Consider the following 22383-nt stretch of genomic DNA (forward strand, 5'->3'; position numbering starts at 1 on the left):
TAACTGGCTTGTTATGTTTTTAAGAGGTTTCCACCCACTGTCAGAAGTTGTTGAAACAAACTCATCTGAGGAGGGATAGACACCACTAGAGGAAGGGAGAAAAAAGAGCATCCCATGGAGTGATCAGAGAGGAAATGTATCTGACAGCAAATCTACTCAAGAAGGCTCTCATTTTCTGGAAAAGGTAATCTCCCCTTCAGTAACTCTGCTCTGCATGTTCAGCACTGCACTCAGAAGTTCTAAAGGATCTTTTAACCTTGTTTCTTTCTTCCCCTCAAGATTATTTTAAGGGGCAAAAATAAAAAAAAATAATAGTAATGAGAAAATATAAATCCCTTTAGAGAAAGACCTGCAGAATAAAGTCAGTAAACATCAGTAATGGGCCACAAAAAGCGAGGCTTAATTGTTCTAAAAAGATCAATTCAGAGCACAAGAACCCTCAAAATTCCGGCAGACAGCCAAGAAGACAGAGTAAAAATATTAAACTTCAGGGAAACTACATGAGGAACTAAGCCATCAGCAACGAACTAGGACATCATAAGAATGGCTCAAAGTTCAGCAGCCTCAGTGAAGTTAAAAACATCTCCAACATCTCCTTTCAAGCTTGTCTCCTGGATACATCTCCTAAGCAGCATTATCAGCTCAGTCCATTACTCATTAGCGAATATACTGCCTCTAACAACATGCTTTAAAAATACTTCTGCATGCACTGTGTAGGGCTGAGCTACTGCTCCAAAGGATTAGAAAAATCAATATTTGGAGACTGTGAGATGTATCACAAAGCTGTGATTATGTAAGCCAGCCAAAGGGTTGTATTTGAATTGGACCTGGCTGTAAGCCTAGAAAACCTTCGGGCTGATGTCTAGAGGATTTTGTTTTCTGGGTTTTTGTTTTCATCAGTTGGCACATCATATTCAATACAACAGCCTACACAAAGTAAGGAACAGAGGAAAGAGAAAATAAGACAGAAAAAAGAAAGGAGAAAAAAACCCAAAACATGGTTAAAACATAACACTGCAAATTCAGTGAAAACAGAATCCTCAAACATTACAAAACAGCCCTCTCAAATTAAAAGTGATTAATCAAAATTAGCAACAGTGCCTTCAACATTTTCCTAATATATCACTGAATATGGTAATATGATATTTCTTTTAGAGTATGACAACAAAATGGAGTGAGTTAAGAGGAAAAAACAACTCTGCAAAGAAATACATGCTATCGTGTTTACTCCAGGGACATCATCTAACAGTTTATTACTTCTTAATGTCTCGTATTCTTCAGAAAGAAAGTGATTCTTTTGCTATTACAAACCTATATTGGATTTATCTATTTCTACTTTCCAAGCCCACTCTGTTCACAATGCTCTTAGGCAGCTGGAAAAAGGATTTTACGATTCCACTACATTTTGCTTTAAAATCCTGTCTGATTTTAAATATCCAGAAACCACCACCCCAGTGCATCCAGACTTAGCTACTTCTTTGCTTCCATGTGTGGAAGGAGTAACCAACCTTCGGTAACCAAAAGACAGGAGAACAAGTCACATTTCTTGAAAAATTATCAATGTAATACTTCACGGATATTCTTAACATCAGTGTTGGTAGAGACACGAGAGATTTGGTAGAGATGTGCAAGCACGTGGGTTTTCAATATAATTTATATATTTATATTCAATATAATTTATATTTCTCCATATTAAAAAAAGTTACAAGCCAGAATAGGGGTGCCAATTACACTAATCTTACGTAATGACATGGGAGCTTTAGCAAAATCAGGAGTCAAATCCAGGTTTTTCAGGACAGTGTACAATTTAATACATACAAAACTAACACAAAAAACTAATCAAAAAAATCTCCACGATTCTGAAGATTCAGGCCTGCTTCCTGTTCTATTTATTTGAGCAAAATTCTCTTATACCCTAACATTTCAATACCCAGCAGCTAGACTAGAGAGCTGGTGTTGGTTATGATTTCTGCTCCTTTCCATACCAGTGGACTGCACACCAGCTGCAGCTGACTTCATTAGAAAGGAAGGTTTTCAAAGAACCAAATGTGTAGTACAGAAAAGCTGTAAATGGCTCTCAAAGCATTTGTTGGACATGTATGACATACACGCAACAGGTTTTGACACTGGGTTTTTCACAAATGTAGATTATGGTGAAACATCAATGTCCCTGAACTCTATGAATGCAAATATGCTGAATATTGTACCTGTAATACTCCAGTCCCTGTGGCTGTGGAACTATATTTTAGACTGCCTTGTACAGAATGTAATGTCACACACTGGATGCACAATAGCTATTTCACTAAATGAAGTTAGAGTCACCATTTAAAGTACTGAAGTATTTTCAAACAGAGCCACACCAGAGTAGGGATTTTTCAGTATTTCTGAAATTAAATAAGTATGTTTAATATTACCTTAGTGTATAAAAAAAATGTGTATGGCTTGCAGTCTCACTGCATCACAGTGGATTACTGAGCCATCCACAGTCACATCTGAGGAGCCTTTACAGCAACAGCAAATGCTTGCTCCCCAATAGAATTGGAAAACCTAAACCAACAATGCTAGCTTAACTTTTTATTAGCTTGCACAATTACTGACCCTTGCATTATCTTGCTCAGACAAACAGGATACTCTTGTGGTGTTTCACACAGGATGCAAAGTTCTAAACCACTTTGATAGGCACTGGTATCCTAATTATGCATCACGATACTGACATCAAGATATCTCTCAGAAATAAAAGGCCTGATAAACAAACTGTCTGTCTGCCTGTTGAGGGAAACAAAACCTATTTGGAGTGAAAAAACCCAAATGCATACAGTCTAAAGGGGTTGTTTCCCCATTTTTCCTATTGCAAAATCCAGCTGTATTTTAATTTAAAGAACAACTACTGAATGCAACATTAGGATTACCAACACTCCTCCTCCCCCAAATCTACTGTGTAAGAAAGGTTCTCCTGAGTAAGTTAAGTTGGATATTGAGAAATTATTTAAATAATTTTTAATGCACTGCATTTGTATATGGTCATATGGTCACTATATTAAAAAAATAGAAGCTTAAATACACTCTGTGCATTAGAATTTTATCATTGCAAACCAACATTAGAAAATACTGTCATTGACTCAAAAAATAAAAAGACATTCTTATAACTAGAAAATCAATCACCAAAACCACTAAATGTCACAGCTCAACATTCCAGAGAAGCACTGATAATTGTTAGTTATAGACTACACAAATGATAAATGTCCTCAGTCAAGGAAGTAGGTGTCAGTTTTTTAGGAAACTGTACATATATTGATTTTACATTTATTTAATGTGGCTGTTGTAAGACACTTTATTCTTCTGATAAACTATGATTGTTTATCAAAAGATTCTGTAATTCAAGAGAAACATTCATAAAATGTGTTAAAATGAAAACCACCAGCCCACAGAAATCATGTCCACAAAATCCAATTTTGTGGATTTATAGCAGAAAGGCATTAAACTACTGTCATGCAGGAACAGCAGAGTAGTCACTGAAGTATAACTGGCACAGCAGTAATGATTAAGTTGACATGTCCTCCTGTCACAGCTGTTAATCAGCTTAATAGCAGCTACATTATTGACATTCTTATAATTACTTTTCCTACAGCACATTTGTGCAAAATATATTTGACTTTAATTTTGAGTATTCAAAGGTGAGTTCAGTTCTCAGAATGTATGGTCAAAATAGTGGTGCTAAACGCAGGAATCAACTCCACAGGTGATCACAATTATCCTAGTGTAATACTGGGACTACCTGCTACCTCAGCAAGTAAAATAGATTTGTTGTACCTTCCCATCTTCTGAGCAAACACCCATATGTTCTCCACTTTCATCCAGGCTGATCTGATTTATCTTCACCGGGCTCTAGAGAAAGAAAACAAAGAAATACTTTTAAAGTTACATCACCAAGGATATGCTTTAACATTCCTTGCACTTTGAAAGTTTTCCATGTCAAAGGCTGAGTAATGTTTAATTGCATGAATCAAAAAACTCTCACAGAATAGGTATTTCTGTGACAAAGCCAAAAGACAGCCTTCTTTCCAGCCTTCTGTCCAACTCCAAAATGCTGACTTTCTTTTTGCAGTTACCTGCCTCAGGGCTCTGGAATTCTAAAGAAGGGCCTCAAGCATCTGTGCCTGCCTACCATGGCTACTAGTTCCTGCTATGAAAACTTTAGATAAAATATGGTGACCACACAGGTATGAGGGAAACTGAAAACTTTTCTAGTTTGATCTGATGGCTAGGCTTGTAATTACTTCTTTCTTCAAATTCCTTCTCTTACTTTCATTTTTGGCTCTAATACTGTTCTCAGAAGTGAGTATTAGAAGGTATTGAAGTGCAACATAGGTTTATTCGTTTTTGGACAAATACAGAAAAAAGCCTGAAAACTGTCCCAATTTAATAAATTTTCCCTTCCCTATCCAGATATACTTTTCATTCTAACCTCCAGGGTTAGACAGCATCTCCTACTGTTTACTTACCTTAAACAGCTATTCATACCTGAGGTATGGAGGACTAACTTATAATATCATTTGGACAACCTTATGTATGTCCTCTTGCACACAAAACCCAATTCAATTATATTCAAGTACCAAGCAACTTCTTATGTACCATGATCCTGATTTCACCCTCTAATAAATAGCTCATCATTTCAAGAATCACTGAAGGATCTTCACACAGGTAAGTCTCTTACACTTTTAAGAACAACTTTTCTTATTCCCATAAAATATTGAATGGATGGAACCACAACTCAGATCACTCCTGTGGTTCTGACTATGATAAAAGAAATCCATCATATGTTTGTGTAAAAAATAAAGAGTCACTGGAAAAGCACTGGGGTTGTGGGATCACATCAAATGTTACACAACTGTCTGAAGTATCACAGGTCCTTATATATGCTTTGACAGTTGGAATTGCATTAAAATTACATATCAACTATATAAAAACCTACTGTCCACATGAGCTATCTACAGGAGATAAACTGAGGTGTTCTCACACCCTTTGGAAAGTTTTTCCCCCCATAATCTTTCCCCCACACAGCCAATACTGGCTCAAAGAAAGGAAGTTTTCCTCTCATCTGCTTTGAAAATAACATAAGCCCAGATACATTTTCTAGAAGCTTCTTTATAATCGAGGTTGAACAACTGAACACTGCATTGCCATAGTTGCCAGATGAGTTGGTAAAATTACACTGCCCCTTTTGCTTTCCTGCTTTCTTGTGTGCGGAATACATAACTCTTGGTCTCACCACAAAATGGCACCTGGAAATATTGCAATTACTGCCTATCACAAAATGGTCTTTCCACTGTGTGTTGTTTGCAAAGAAATTCACTGGGAATTTAAACCAATTTTCCTTGACTTATGTGCTCCAGAAGAACTTTTGTTTGCCACAGACTGGTTATACTGAGTTGCTACATTTCAAGATCAAACACGAGTGCATGACTAGCAGTGCAGGCAGCTGGTGCACATTCCACAGCTGTGTTCCTCCTGTCACATTTAGTGGGGTATCAGTGGAGGAATACAGGTCACGCTCATCAACCTGATGGTGTGGCCAACATCCTTGTAAAAGGTCTGTTCTCAGACATTACACATAGAATTGGCTAATTCCAAGACTGGACGATGCAGAGTAAGGCAAGGTGTATCAGTTGTCAGTCTGAATTTCTAGAAGCTTCATAATCAGCACGTACTTTTATTCTTGCCTTGCCTTCAAAAATACCTTTCTGAATTTCTGTTTTGCTCATCAAGGTGCAAGAGAAGACTTTGCCTCTGTCTAGAGGTGGGCATGGGGAAAAAGCTAGCATGTCTGCACCATTCCCTCTACTACCAGGAACACCTCTGGCCCTCTGAAAGGACAAGTATGGAAAGTTTAACTGAGTTTATCATGGAAGTGGCATGGGGTTTTTTTTGTTCTGGGCTGCATCTAAGTTGTCATTGTCACAACTTTCTCACTAAGTTTCTTCTCTTCATTTGTTACTTTGCAATTGCAAAGACAAAATGTCTGTCTTCAATAGTCCGGTCTTGGCACAGGACAAAGTGATACACTAAGGTAGAGTGTTCAATTGATCATGCTCTCATTACTCCAGCACCTACATGCACCATCAGGCTGACATTACAGCAACAGCAGATCTGGCAGCACTCCAGCGTGATGGGCCTTGTTGGAGACACTACTGCAACAAAACCCAGAACAAAAAGACCCAAAACAGGACACCCCAGAGGAGCTGACAGCTCAATACTACAGTCCACACTATTCGTACTTTCCTGTCAAATGGTTTTGATAAAGTTTGACTGAAATAATGAAGTGTAGAAAGTAGGCAAAGTGGACTACATAAGCTATCTTCACATAAATGTTGAATTTGAGGATTAGGACGATGGAATTTATCTGTGATGATGTGGTTTGAAAACCACATGGCAATACTTTGGAGATTAAATGTGTGATTGTACTCAGGGAATTAACAGTGCCCAGCAAGGCAAAACCTCTCGTGCAGGATACTGAGGATAACTGGAAGAGCTTCCATACATATGTGGCAAGCAAAAAAAGACTAGGGGTAATGTGGGCCTTATCTGGAAGAAAACAGGAGACCTGGCTACTCTGGACACAGAGGAGGTTGGGGTTCTCAGTGACTTCTGTGCCTGCCTTCAATGGCACGTGCTCCAGCCATACCACCCAAATCAAAAAAGGCAGATGCAAGGACTGCGAGGATGAAGATCCTGAGCCCTCTGTAGGGGATCAGGTTTCAGGCCACCTAAGTCACCTGAATGTGCACAAGTCATGGGACCCAGTGAGGTTCATCCTGGGTCCCTGAGGGAGCTGGCAGATAAAGCTGCTGAGCTGCTATCCATCATTTTTGAAAAATCGTGTCAGTCAGGTGAAGTCCTTGATGACTGGAAAGAGAGAAACATAACCCTCATTTTTAAAAAGGGGAAAGTGGAAGACACGGGGAACTACTGACCAGTCAGTTTCACCTCTGTGTCAGGCAAGGTCATGGAGCAGATTCTACTGGAATTTATGCTAAGGTACCTGTCCAACAAAGAGGTGACTGGCAACAGCCAAAATGGTTTTACAAGGGGAAAATCATGCCTAAGAAATTTAGTGACCTAATGTCCTGGGTTGACAGTGCTCTCTATCCCATAATCCCATATCGTGGACTCCCTTGTTATGTCTAAGAGGTGTTCCGTCCCCTTTAGGGGGGGCGGGCACTGGCCTGCTGGCTTGCTCGGCTGCTGCTTTGGCTTGGCTTTGGCTTCCTGCTTCTAGGCGCTTGCTGTCTCGCAATTTTCTGCTAGTTTCTTGCCCTTTTGTTCTTTTGTTTTTTTTTTTTCTTCCTTTCTTTCTGCCGCCTCTGTGCTCTGTTTGTTTTTTTTCCTTTTCCTCTTCTCCCTTCCCCCCCCCCCCCCCCCCCTTTTAAGATTTAGGACCGGCACCCGGAGCTGATCTGGCTGGAGGAGTCCAAAAGAGGATCGCCGGGGCTTGTAAAAGAAGCTGCGCGCCCTCCCCCTCACAGTAACCTGAGCTTTTCCTGTTCTTTTTTTTCCCTTGTGTCGGGGGGTGTTTATTCATTTGTTAATAAACCGGTTTTTTCCACTTTGTGTTCAAGAGATTCCTTCCCAAACCCAGGGTTGGGGGGAGGGGTGGTAGAGGTTTTGTTATTAGGGGATTCCTCGAAGGTTTTCCCCTAATTCAACCCAAACCAGAACATATTTTTGGTGCGTTGGCCGGGAATCGAACCCGGGTCAACTGCTTGGAAGGCAGCTATGCTCACCACTATACCACCAACGCAAAGTGTACAACTAAGACCGATCGCAAGGTGGAGGATGATGATGATAATCCAGGAGAAGGACCTTCACCAAAATCAGAAACTACATCGAGGGGTGTAGATTCTGGAGCCAATATTGATTCATTTTCCCTAAAGGACCTTCGAGGCCTGAGAAAAGATTACAGACGACAACCTGATGAATCTATAATAAGTTGGTTAGTCCGCCTTTGGGATGCTGCAGGGGAGGCTACAGTTCTGGATGGCACTGAAGCGAGGCATTTGGGATCTCTGTCGCTAGACCCTGTTATTGATCAGGGCATGATGAGGGAGGCTAGCCCTCACAGCCTCTGGGAACGGATTCTGGACGGTGTAGCACAAAGATACCTGTGTGCAGATGACCTTTATTTGCAGCAGACATGCTGGAACTGCAGTATGAGCTGGAGTCCAAGGCAGCGAAGTGGTACGCCACTATCGATATTGCAAACGCATTCTTCTCTATTCCTCTGGCAGCCGAATGCCGGCCTCAGTTCGCCTTCACATGGAGGGGAGTGCAGTACACCTGGAACAGACTGCCCCAGGGGTGGAAACACAGCCCCACCATCTGCCATGGGCTGATCCAGGCCACACTAGAAAAGGATAAGGCTCCAGAACATCTACAATATATTGATGATATCATTGTGTGGGGAGACACAGCAACAGAAGTGTTCGAAAAGGGAGAGAAAATCATCCAAATTCTCCTGGAAGCCGGCTTTGCTGTTAAGAAAAGTAAAGTTAAGGGACCTGCTCGAGAGATCCAGTTCCTAGGAGTGAAGTGGCAAGATGGACGGCGTCAGATTCCTACGGACGTTATTAACAAAATTACAGCTATGTCCCCTCCAACGGATAAGAAGGAAACACAAGCTTTCTTAGGTGCCATAGGTTTCTGGAGGATGCACATTCCGGAATACAGTCAGATTGTGAGGCCCCTTCATCTGGTTACCCGCAAGAAGAACGATTTCTATTGGGGTCCTGAGCAGCAGCAAGCTTTCACCCAGATCAAGCAGGAGATTGCTCATGCTGTAGCCCTCGGCCCAGTCAGAACGGGACCAGATGTGAAGAATGTGCTCTACTCTGCAGCTGGGAGTCATGGTCTGTCCTGGAGCCTTTGGCAAAAGGTACCTGGTGAGACCCGAGGCCGACCACTGGGATTTTGGAGTCGGAGCTACAGGGGGTCTGAAGATAACTACACCCCAACGGAAAAGGAAATCTTGGCCGCCTATGAGGGAATCCAAGCTGCTTCAGAGGTGATCGGTACGGAAGCACCACTGCTCCTGGCACCCCGACTACCAGTGCTAGGGTGGATGTTTAGAGGAAAGGTTACCTCCACCCACCATGCCACCAGTGCTACCTGGAGCAAGTGGATTGCCCTCATTACACAACGCGCCCGAGTTGGGAAACTGAATCGCCCTGGAATTTTGGAAGTAATCACGAACTGGCCTGAAGGTGAAAGTTTCAGCGTCGCAGATGAAGAACAAGAACCAGTGACTCGGGTTGAGGAAGCTCCACCATACAACCAGCTGCCGGCAGAGGAAGCACGTTATGGTTTATTCACCGATGGTTCCTGCCACGTCATAGGGATGAGTCGGAGGTGGAAAGCAGCTGTCTGGAGCCCCACACGACTGGTCGCAGAGGCCACTGAGGGAGAGGGTGGATCCAGTCAATTTGCTGAACTCAAAGCCATCCAACTGGCCCTAGATATTGCAGAAAGAGAGAAATGGCCAAGGCTCTATCTGTATACTGATTCTTGGATGGTAGCCAACGCTCTGTGGGGATGGCTGAAGAAATGGAAAGAGGCCAACTGGCAGCGTAGAGGAAAACCCATTTGGGCTGCTGAAGAGTGGAAAGATATTGCTGCCCGGTTAGAGAAACTACCGGTGAAGATTCGCCATGTAGATGCCCATGTCCCCAGAAGTAAAGCTAATGAGGAGCAGCAAAACAATCAGCGGGTAGATCAAGCTGCAAAAATAGGAGAGTTGAAGATAGACCTAGACTGGGAGCACAAGGGAGAGTTGTTCCTAGCACGATGGGCCCATGATGCCTCAGGTCACCAAGGTAGGGATGCCACCTATAAGTGGGCACGAGACCGAGGGGTGGATCTAACCATGGACAGCATTTCTCAGGTTATCCATGACTGTGAGACGTGCGCTGCCATTAAACAAGCCAAGTGGATGAAGCCCCTCTGGTATGGAGGGCGGTGGTCTAAGTACAAGTATGGGGAGGCCTGGCAGATTGATTACATCACACTGCCTCAAACCCGCCAAGGCAAGCGCCATGTGCTGACCATGGTAGAAGCCACCACGGGATGGTTGGAAACCTACCCTGTGTCTCATGCTACAGCCCGCAATACTATTCTGGGCCTTGAAAAGCAGGTCCTTTGGAGGCACGGTACTCCTGAGAGAATTGAGTCAGACAACGGGACTCATTTTAAAAATAATCTTATTAAAACCTGGGCGAGGGAACATGGCATTGAATGGGTGTACCATATCCCCTACCATGCACCAGCTGCAGGTAAAGTGGAGAGGTACAATGGGTTGTTAAAAACCACCCTGAAAGCATTGGGTGGGGGGTCCTTAAAAAACTGGGAACAGCATTTAGCGAAGGCCACCTGGCTAGTTAACACTCGAGGTTCTACCAATCGAGCGGGTCCTGCTCAGTCCAAGCTCCTTAATATAGTAGATGGAGATAAAGCTCCAGTGGCCCATGTTAGAGGTTTGTTGGGAAAGACAGTATGGATCAACCCTGCCTCGAGTACAGACAAACCCGTCCGTGGAATTGTCTCTGCTCAAGGACCGGGTTATACGTGGTGGATAATGCAGAAAGATGGAACAACACGATGTGTACCTCAGGGAGATCTGAATGTGGGGTGAAACAGAAGGAAACGTGTAAGTGTCAAAGGTTTGAGCAAGTAAGATGAATGGAAATGTGTAAGTGTCAAGGGTCTGAGTAAGTGAGATGGAAGTTTTTTTATTGTGTGTCCACGATATGGGATAAGGGGTGGAATGTCCTGGGTTGACAGTGCTCTCTATCCCATAATCCCATATCGTGGACTCCCTTGTTATGTCTAAGAGGTGTTCCGTCCCCTTTAGGGGGGGCGGGCACTGGCCTGCTGGCTTGCTCGGCTGCTGCTTTGGCTTTGGCTTTGGCTTCCTGCTTCTAGGCGCTTGCTGTCTCGCAATTTTCTGCTAGTTTCTTGCCCTTTCGTTCTTTTGTTTTTTTTTTTCTTCCTTTCTTTCTGCCGCCTCTGTGCTCTGTTTGTTTTTTTTCCTTTTCCTCTTCTCCCTTCCCCCCCTCCCCCTTTTAAGATTTAGGACCGGCACCCGGAGCTGATCTGGCTGGAGGAGTCCGAAAGAGGATCGCCGGGGCTTGTAAAAGAAGCTGCGCGCCCTCCCCCTCACAGTAACCTGAGCTTTTTCTGTTCTTTTTTTTCCCTTGTGTCGGGGGGTGTTTATTCATTTGTTAATAAACCGGTTTTTTCCACTTTGTGTTCAAGAGATTCCTTCCCAAACCCAGGGTTGGGGGGAGGGGTGGTAGAGGTTTTGTTATTAGGGGATTCCTCGAAGGTTTTCCCCTAATTCAACCCAAACCAGAACACCTATGAAAGGGCTACAGCATTGGTGGACAGGGGCAGAGCAACTGACACTGTCACCTGGACTAAATGCAAAGTGTTTCACACTCCTACACAACATCCTTGTCTCCAGATTGGAGAGACAGGGATTTGACAGATGGACCTTTTGGTGGATAAAGAACTGGCTGGATGGCCACACACACAAGAGTTTTGATCAATGGCTCATTGTCCACGTGGAGACCAATGATGAGTGGTGATCCTCAGGGGTCCCTACTGGGGCCGATACTGCTCAACATCATTGTTGGCGATACGGACAGCGGGACCAAGTGCACCCTCAGCAATTTCACTGATGACACCAGGCTGTGTGGTGCAGTTGACAGGATGGAGGGAAGGGATAATGGCATCTAGAGGGACCTTGACAGCCTTGAGATGTGAACTGAGGCAAACCTTATGAAGTTCAACAAAGCAAAGCACAAGGTCCTACACCTGGGTCACTGCAATGCCAGACACACCAGTGGGTTGGGCAGAGAAGTGATTGAGAGCAGCCCTGCTGAGAAAGACCTGGGGGTGACAGGTGATGAAAAACTCCACATGAGCCAGCTGTATGTGCTCACAGCCCAGAAAGCCAATTGAATCCTGGGCTGCATCACAAGGAATATGGCCAGCAGGTCAAAGGAAGTGACTGTCCCTCTACTCTGCTCACATGTGAGATCCCACATGGAGTGCCTTTAGTTCTGGTGTCTCCAACGTAAGGAGGACATGAAACTGTCAGAGCAAGTCCGGAGGAGGGCCATGAAGTTTATAAGAGGACTGAAGCACCTCCTTTATGAGGACAGGCTGAGAAAGCTGAGGCTGTTCAGCTTAGAGAAGAGAAGGTTGCATGGAAACCTCATGGCAAACTTCCAGTACCTGAAAGGGACCTACAGGGATGCTGGAGAGGGACTCTTCGTCAAGAACTGCAATGACAGAATGAGGAATGAGTACAAACTGAAAAAGGGGAAATTTGACTAGATATTAGGAAGAAATTATATACTGTCAATGTGGTGAGACACTGAATAAGTAGCCCAGAGAGACTGTGGCTATCCCAAACCTGATAGTGTTCAAAGCTAGGCTGAATAAGGCCTTGAGCAACATCATCTAGGGAAAGGTGTCCCTGCCCATGGCAGGGGGGATTAGGACTATGCAACCTTTATATTCCAATCATTCTTAACATTCTGTGATTCCAAAATTTTAGAATGTTGTCAGTGGAAAAAAGGGTGATTCCTGAGTATTTGCATTTTTCCACATTCAAAATGGTGCACAATACTTCCAAATGTGTTCTATTGTTAAACAGAAAATTGATGATACAGTATTTCATAACAGTATATATAACTAGCGATTTGTTACGGGCCTTTTGCATGCCAAATACCTCCATCAGTTGCTATTAACTTTTTCTTTCTCCTATTATTTCTTTTCCTTTTTGTCTGCACCAGACAGATGACAATCAGGGAAAACAACTAAATTCAACTAAAGAGAACTGCTCATTTACACAAACCACCCGCTAAGTTTCAACAGGAAATGACATACACAAGGCAAAGCAAACACTGAGTAATTTTTTTTTCAGTACTCAAGTCAAACCAGCACATTGACTATTAGTCTGTTTGCTGACTTTACAAGTCAGAACTTTCTGTGGTGCTCAGAAAGTGATGACAGATGACAGTCCATGCTGAATATTACATGCATTTAAAAATAAAGTTTCAGGAAGAACTCTAATGCCAGACTCTTCTTGTTGAGAGTTAAATAACAGTCAAGCCTATGATTTCCAGAGCTATGTTCCACTGGAAAGCTGTTTGAGAATTAAGATCTCAACTTATCCAGGAAATCAGAAAGAAAAGACCACAGATAAAATTGTACATATATTATCTAACCAAAATGTTTCTTCCAGAAGCAGCTCCAATTCTTCTTTTCACAGCCATCATTTGTTTAAATATACTTCTGTGCCAGTCAGCAAAGCTACTTACCATTTCAAATTTAACTGCATTAAATTAATTAAATTGCATCAAAATTAATTGCATTTAATTGCATCCAATACTCTGTGGATGATTTTGGTATTTCAGAAAGGAGGAACACAAATAATATTGCGGGTCACCAACTCTCATCCTGCTTTTATTTTTAGGTTTTTTTTATTTAATATTATAAACTCAGGCATGAAGTTACAACTGTCTTTCCCTTGTCTTTTTTTTTTTTTTTTTTTTTTTTTTTTTTTTTTTAAGCTTTGTCCAGCTAACCCACTGAAGAGTATGTCTGACAAAAGACAGGCTTTGGATTTTACAGTAAAGGAATAAATGCCCCTCCTGCAAGATCTACCTTAACAGGTCTACAAAAGATGAAGAATCACTCAAGGTTAGAGAAGATACAAGTAGCCACTAATGCATCATAATCTGAAGAACTGATTATTTAATACAGTTGAAACACTGGTATGCACTGGGGTTTGGCCACCTGACTGTTTTAAAGGTATTTTAAAAGGCTGTTGGAAAAAACCTGTAACATGTACAAGAATCTAAAATTTAGAACATATAATCCATGTAAACCTCACCCAGTTAAGAGATTATCTAATCTTAAACCCAGAGGCAGCGGTATATAAAATGTTGAAAAAGCTACTATTTATTATTCTATTAGCAATACATTGGGTAACCTTTTCTAACCTAATCAGGACCCCTAGCATTAGGCCACCAAACGAGTAAAAATACACAACTACTTTGTGATCAGAATGATACTTCCAGTATTGTATAAGTGATAATAATAACACACGTTGAATTTCTCAAGCAACATAAACCAGATCTGTCAACAAGGTGGATCCTATTAGTTAGGAATGGAAATACACTTAAATGATTTACCTGGGAACAGCTTCAGAATTTCACATACTGTTGAAGTACCAGCAAAAAAGGAAGAAATACCTTCAGCTAAATTTCCATTAGCTGCAGTTTTTCTTCTGATGGAGACATGTTTGGAATTCTGGACAACATAACTAAGTTTGACTGTTCAAAATCAATAATGTCAAGCTGACACCATAGAACAAAAAAAAATGTTATCTTAATGGACAAAACAGAAGTTTAGGTAGCAGGAGAGAAAGCTAGCAGACACCTTGCACATAAAGATCTAAATGCAGACTTTTGCAAAATCCTAAATTTAAAGGAAAGGAAAATCAAATATCTAGCAGCAAATGTACTTCATGTAATAATCAATTATCTAATGTAAAATGGTTGAAATAAATGCTCTTACTATGGATTAAGTCAGCTCTTCAATTAGGAGTAAATTCATGGCCACTCAGAAAGCTTCTTTTAATTGTGTTCTTCGTGGCAACTCCTTCTCCCCTGACACTCATCATCAACCCACCTTATACAATAAGTCCCCCAATGGTGAACCTGAGAAATCAATCTGCTAATGTATAATTTGTAAAGCTCCCCCGACTAACAAATGGATAATTGATTCTTTCACAAATGCTGCATCCCAATGGATATCAAGTGGATGAACATGAGGCATAAGACTGGATTTCACTTCAATTCTGTGAGAAATGCAATATTTACAAGCTAGGAATCTGAACATTTTAATAGTCGCCTGTAACTTCATGCCTTTTAGCCATGGTTTGTAGGCAAGCCACATTAGGAGTGTGAAAAGCAAAGCAGTGTTCAATTATACTTACAGCAAAGCTCATTTTACTTCAAGAGGTTCACATCACTTCTACAACCCCCTAAATCAGTGCTTTCATCCACTCTTTTAAAAGAATTTTCAGAAACTTTTCCAAAATTAATTTAAACATTAATATTTATCTGTGTGTGAGGAGCCAATTTAGCTTTGATTTGCCTCAACACTGATTATCAGAGGCATATGGGGGAGGAATTGCACATGTGCCAGGTGCAGGAGGCAACTGGAAGTCTCCTCTGGGAGGACTGGCAACACTTCCCATGGGACAGTCAGCAGGAGACACTGTACCCTCCAGAGAGGCTTCTCCAATCAGATGGTGAAAGGTCTCTGCCAACAGACTACCATGGAAAGCTGGACTGGGCCAATGGTCTCCCATCTGCAGACAGACTTTGGGAGCAGCCAGAGGGCATGAAAAATAACTGCACAGAGAGCTGTGGGGGGCTTTGGAGACTGTGCTTTTTGCTTTGGGGGGCTTTTGGGTTTCATGCTTTTTGAGTCCTTTTGGGGACTTGTCTTTCAGCCGAGGGCTTTTGAGACTTGCTTTTTAGCTTTGGTTTCTGCCTGCTGAGGGGCTTGCTGCTGTTCCCTTGCTGGCTAGCTCGCTCCCTCCTTTGCCCTGGCCCCAGCTTGTGCTGTGGCTCTCCTGCCCTGGCTGGCTCTTGCTCACCCTCGTGCCTATTCTGCCCCCCTGTGACCGACAGCCGCCCTGCTGCTTCGCCCCGCATCCCTGCCTGAGCTACTTGCATTCAACTCTGCCGCTCCATCCAGCTGTTCGCCACGATCCTGGAAGCGACCCTGTCCAGGGTCCTGGTCCTCCGGTCGGAGCACCGACTGTGTCCCCGGTGCCGGCGTGGCGAGAGCGCGCACGCCGCCCAGATGGGACACCGACCGCACTTCTCCCGGACTCGAAGGTGGCAACGCTCTCCTTTCCCCTCTGTCTCCTCTTCGCCTCCTCCCTCTTTCCTCTCTCCTCCACTCCTTTTCCATTTTCTTTCCTTCTTTTCTAGCCCTCTTTTGTTTGAGCAACTTTTTCTTCTTTTTTTTTTTTTTTTTTTTCTCCTTTCTTTTCTGTTGTTGTTATCAGACAACAAGTTCTGTTATCAACAAGTTCTGTTGTTGTTGTTTTCTTTTCTGTTATGTTGTTAACCATTCTCAGACACATTTGCCTTGTTTGGGTTAATTTACTTCCTGACTACCCATTTCTAAAAGAACTCGCAGTTTCTGTCAGGGTAACATGACACTGTGTATACACACACACATATGCCAAAAGAAGAAAAACACCTAAGGGTCTTTTCTGCTACATGAATATCAATCTGGATCTGCATAATGATTATGTAGCTGGGCTCCATACTAAGGCAAATTCTATGTACACTTGCACTTAAATAAAAAAATTGTCTCCTAAAAGTGCCTATTTTCCATTTATTCATGTTTCATCTGCATGCCATTCACATAAGCATGTAAAGCTCCAATGTACAGCAGCAGTATGATCAATCAACCCATGGTTTTATATGTTAGCCTACTGGAGTATGGACTACCGTTATTATGTTTGTATTATTTCCACCATGGTGGAGGCACCCAAGTGTAAAATACTGATTTGCAAACAAAAACCACCTCCGTTATTGTCATAACTAAGATAAGATCCTCAGAAAATACAAGACTTGCTCTATGTAGGATGAGGAACTTTCTTTGAAAAGCAAGCCAAATTCTCTGCAACACCTAAGCACAAGTGTATTTATTACATGTGTGTCCCATCTGTTTTGACTTCAAAACACTGATACTCAGAGATCTCTTGTACTGAGGAATCATCCTTAAAAAGAAACTGAACCCATGCACTGTTCTTGCCCCAAATGCTGCAGTGTTGCACTGACTCACATGTATTTTGCATATTTGTATAACTTTATTGATACAATATGGGCAAAATAAATTCAAAACCCAAATTCTGATGCTGTACTATGATTTACCTGTGAAAAGACAGAAGTACACACATACTTATGTATTTACACATGGCTGAGAAACAAAGTACAATTAACACAAAGGTCTGAACTGAAAAGGCAGCTGTAGGAGTTACAGAAAAAGATGTTCACCATTGCCCACAATGAAGTAGGATACTCTGAATTCACAGCACCTACAGTTTCATTTGCTGAAAATTTATTAATATCCACACCAAAGAGGTTTAGTTCAACAATACTAGCAGTGGAATTCTGGTGAGAATTCTTGCTCCATTGCATTTCCAATAACACTCTTGAATCTGTCATTCTCCAAATGAAAAATGGGAGATTATGTTGGTTAGAAGAAAAGGGAGGAGGGAAAGAGCTTGGGAGAGTGACAAGGTCTGGGACACAGAACAGTAACAACACTAACTTTTATTTTGTCTGCAGACCTTACCAAAAAAAAAAAAAAAAAAAAAAAAAAAAAAAAAAAAATCTCAAAAGCTTGTCTAAAACTATGGGAACATGAGGACAAGAAGTCTCTTATATATAGTCTAAGGCAGTGAGAAAGAACAAAAAGCCTACAGTGATTTCAGTATTTTCCACATCAGCGAATCCCTTAACCTTGTTTGTCAACTGCAGGGACTAAGGAAAAAAAAAATCCAAGGGAAAAAAAATTAACAAGGGATCTTCCTAAATCTGTCATAGCTACTAGATAATCAAGATGCTTGTTTAGGAATGATGGAACTACTACCAAAACAAAATCTATATTTGAAAGCCCAGACTACTTCCTAGCGGAATTGAACTGTTAGCTAATTCCTGATGGATCCAAAGAAAAGTCTCTTTTCTATTAAAACACTGCTGTGTAAGGAGATATCCTCCTGGGAACTCTGTGCCAAAGTAAGCAAACTACTCCCATTTCCTTGCCCCCCCTGGTCCCCTTTGCCATCCTCTGTATAACTGTAGGGCTCTTCAACAATGTTATGTCCTAAGCCTTCCTCCACTTTGTTGCCATCTGTGTATTCAAAGCCATCTGAGAATATGAAGCAATACCCCCCATCACACATCCTTGGGGAAGACTAAAGTAGAGGGGGCAGGGGCTGAGGAAAGTCTGCTGGTGATAGATATACCTTCCTTGGAAAATCCAACACCCCCTGGGGAGAATGACTATTCCAGGCAATGTGGAGATTCACCTCACCAATTTCTGTAACTGCTTTCTTTTCAGAATAGCTTGCCAAACACAATGAACTTGTGAGAATTCATCTTTAAATATAAACTTTCAAGAGAGGCTACTGAATTATTAAAATGGGCTTTGAAGAACAATCCCCAAAACATATCTAAAACTCTGAGGATGTAACTTTAAGGGGCACTTTCACTTCTTGTTTCTAACAGAATACCACCATGTCTGTCATTAATGTATTTAACAAAATTTTGTAGAATTCCACCCTTGAAATGGAAAGTAGGAAATCTTACTCCATTTCTTGACAAGCCACATTTCAGAAACGTGACTAATGAAAAAGGCCAAGCAGGTCATACAGTAGAAGTTCTTGTGAGGAGAGGTTTTCTTTTTAGAGATTTTTTTTTTTTTTTTTGGTGCTTCCACCAAACAACTTTTGAAGAAGGAAAGAGGCTGTTATGATTCTGCTCAGGGCTCACGCACTGTTGTGCCAATATACTTCTGGGAAGGTTTTTGAACAGCCACGATGCTCATCCCACTCTCTGACCTAACACAAGATAGAGGACATCACCCCATGGAGCCTAGAAACCCTGTTTCTCCATGCATTCCACACAGGGCCATTATTTTCTTCATAGTTCTTTTTTTTTCTATAAGCTCTTGCAATGAAAAACTTCAGTAACTACTTTTTCTAATTATTTTAGCTTGTCAACCACTCTGCTACAGACAATGATCCAAACCCAGTGGCTACTGAAATCATTGAAAAGATCTCCACTGATGGAATCAGAGAGATACAGAAAGGGAATGAATATAAGGGAATGAATTCCCTTTCCTGGCTGAAAACCACATAAGTAGTTATATTCCTGGCATAGGTAAATATTACACCGGGTGATCAATGTTCAAGCTGAACCAACACCAACAACTACAGTGTCATTTTCCATGTAAACTTTCAGTTATCATCACTGATACAGATTGGCATAAGTCAGAGCTACATGCAATAATAAACACATTTTCTGATTACTGAAAGCATTGTATTGTCTTTGGACACTAACTTGGGAACTTTCTCTATTTGCAATTATAAACATCACAAGTTCACCAGAGATACTCAGTCAATGTTGAGTGTCTGATTCTTGTCAGGATCCTAAAAACATATGCAAACCAAAAAGATGGAGGGAGATAGAGAGTACTCACACAAGTAGAAACTGTGTATCATGAAGTGCACTGTAACTTACTGTAAGCAGCATATTGTATACCACATGCTCACTGTGACAGTACAATAAAGAAAGCTAAATATGAAGATGAATTGATCCTGTGCAAGTTCCTCAATGCATTTACATACAAAGAGGCTCTATTTCAGTACCAGTGAAATGTAGATTTGATTGCATATCATAAACTTTATTTAAAGTAGATCAAAAAAGCAAACAGATTCATTCACTCCATCTTTACACTGCTCACATTTCAAAGCTCCTATCCATAAAACTGCCAAGACCTTCAACAACTAGACTTCAATTAGCAGCCAGTTTAGGATTACAGTGGTGAATCTTCCAACACCAAAATACTGATTTCTGACATTTCTTATACTTTCATTTCTCTCTGTCAGAGGACACTGAGTAAAACTAACTTCTCCAGCAGCACCACAGTGGAGATGGCCAGCTTGACAATAGATACTTTTATCAGCAGCCAGACTGATGGTATTAACACCAGACACTGGTCAAATGTGGACTGTACATGTTCAATATTCCGTCCCAAGTGTGAAAAATGCTATAAACTGACATACCTTTTAAAACCAAAAGGACTCTTTATTAGAATTTTTTAATTTGTTATCAATAATATCTTCTCCATAGGAAAAACTACTTGGTTTTGCCTTCATGTTTTGCTCATCCTCTTATGCCCCTGTTATGTCATTATCTATTTTTAATAGTGCTGTATTTTTATTGTTAATGGAAACAAAGGGCTGTAGCTCTATCATTAATGTCAACTTGTATAAAAAATATTGTCCTCCAGAACTCAGTCTTTCTAACTAGGAAAACATTTTCTAATGTAAATAATATTTTATTAATGCCTGAATTCTTAATAATTCTGACAGGCAAACTACTATTATTCTATATTTGCACATAAGTGCCTGTGTTCCCTATGGACAAAAATGCCATCCAGGTATAATACCCCATTTGAAAGGAAAACAGCCCCAGGAATCAGAAATACACTAGCTTCTTACAATCAAACCTCTCCAAATCCTCCCTATGCTTTTAAGTGTTATTAGGTTTTAGAGAACCCACATCTGACTTACCAGTCTTCTATGAAAATATTTAATCAGTTCTACCTGAAACTAGCTGCTTCATTGTTGCCAATAAAACTCTAGAGCAATTTAACACAGTGGTCCATCCACTTTCTAAAGTGTGGATCATGAAATGTGATACACATTCAAATAGCAAATGTTACTAGACCTGGATGGTGAAAGAGTTGAAAGAAAAAAAAAAAAAAATGTATCTTAATAATACCACAAATAATTTCGTTCAAAACTGTTTGAAAGTGACACATGTAAATTCACTTGGCAGGATTACAGTAAGGAGGATCTTCTATTTAATAATCCATAGAAATAAGAGGTAACAAGGTGTGGTGAAAAAAAGAAAACAAATTGGCAACTTTGCCCTTTCATTGATCAACAATGCTGCATTAAATACTATAGTAGTAATGTCATTAATGTTCCTCATGGTTAAAATATCTTCCCCCTGGAATATTCAATACTTCAAATTTTTTTTAAAAAAATGCAGCATATGATAGCACCCTCCCAAGTCAAGAGAAAGTGAACTGTTTTCTGTGTCTGGATGCTTGTGACAGAATAGTATACAATCACAGCCCTTTACCTCATTAAAAGGTGACATAACAGATTTTTACTGAAACCAGTGACATTAAAGAGGGCTGCTAAGGTACCTTAAATGTAATACATTTAGAGTTGGTCATGAAATGCAAGTGACAAACAACAGGATACCCACTCTGAAGAAAAGTGATTGATACTGGAGAACAAAAAAACTACACTTCTTCCTATGCTTCTATGTGAAAGAAAAAGAGGAAAACAATATGCATCTGAAGGATAATGAAGTTGCAGAAGGACCTTTTGGTTGCATTTGGTTTAAAGATGAGGCTGTAATCCTTCTCAAAAAAGGTACATGGGCAACATAGTTGCTAGTATGAGGCCCAAAAGACAAGGCAGAAACAATTGCTTTTCCAGAATCAGCTGATAAAGTATGTAGATTTTATACTTAAATTGAAATTAATTAGATCTACAGCATACATGTTACTGTTTGCTGCAGTACAAGCACACATCTGACTTGTATAAGCTAACAAGATTCAAGAAATAAACGACTGGACCATACAAGACCTTCTGTAGCTGAACTCATACCTCCAGCGAAACTTTTTACATTATTCTACACTAAGCTGCAGTTATTGAAACTACAAGCTTGAAAGAATAATTGAATGAAACGGTAAGACTTGCCTCAGTTTTGAGCCACAAAAATTAATCATAAGTGATTCTAAAATTGCTTAGAACTCCCACATTTCATCCACACTCCAAGCAACATTTCTATTAATAACAAATGCCCTCCATATCCCTTTGATCTTTTTGGTTAACTAAAAATTTAAGCAATACTCCTTTCAAAGGAAAGTCAGATACAATGGTACAAAGACAATGTGCAAAACATGTAAAAGAGGTGGGTTTTTTTTCTTGTTTCAGACAAGAAACTTTTCTACATCTATGGAATAATGGTCATTTCACCACAGTTTCTGTCAGTCTAGGCAAGATGCCACAGGTACACCATGATTCCTGACAAAGATGGTTCTTAATCTTCAGTAGCTCCACAGTTCCCATTGGAAACAGTTCAGGACATAAGCAACCTAATAAGCACAGGACCAGAATAAACATATAAAACATACTTTCCAAGCTTTTATAGTAGAAAGCCAGACTCAAAAAGCCATCTGAGTTATCCCCACAACTACTGTAAAAACCTATGGATTTCCAAATCCTCTGCAGGAAAATGAAAAGACAGATAGACAGAAGCAGAAGTGATATTAAATTGGGTGTAGACTTTCAAGACTTGAAGACAAAAATCCCAGAAGATCACATTTTAATCCATTTTTTTCCATTTGAAAGAGCTAGGGGTTGGCATAAAGCATTTAAGACAAAAATGTAACTATTTAGGTGGGATGTCTCAGAGTGGAGAA

At 40.9% G+C, this 22383-nt stretch overlaps 1 protein-coding gene across 1 annotated transcript in view; it reads right to left on the bottom strand.

Annotated features, from left to right (window-relative positions):
- The window catches only part of VPS41 (VPS41 subunit of HOPS complex), a 112347-nt gene that overhangs the window by 60551 nt on the left and 29413 nt on the right, over positions 1–22383 (bottom strand). The window contains exon 5 of the mRNA XM_083861567.1: positions 3811–3885. Coding sequence (XP_083717693.1) covers positions 3811–3885 — 75 coding nt within the window. The remainder of the gene's footprint in view (positions 1–3810; positions 3886–22383) is intronic.

The sequence above is a fragment of the Zosterops lateralis genome, assembly GCF_965231275.1.
Source record: "Zosterops lateralis genome assembly, chromosome: 1".
NCBI lineage: Eukaryota > Metazoa > Chordata > Aves > Passeriformes > Zosteropidae > Zosterops > Zosterops lateralis.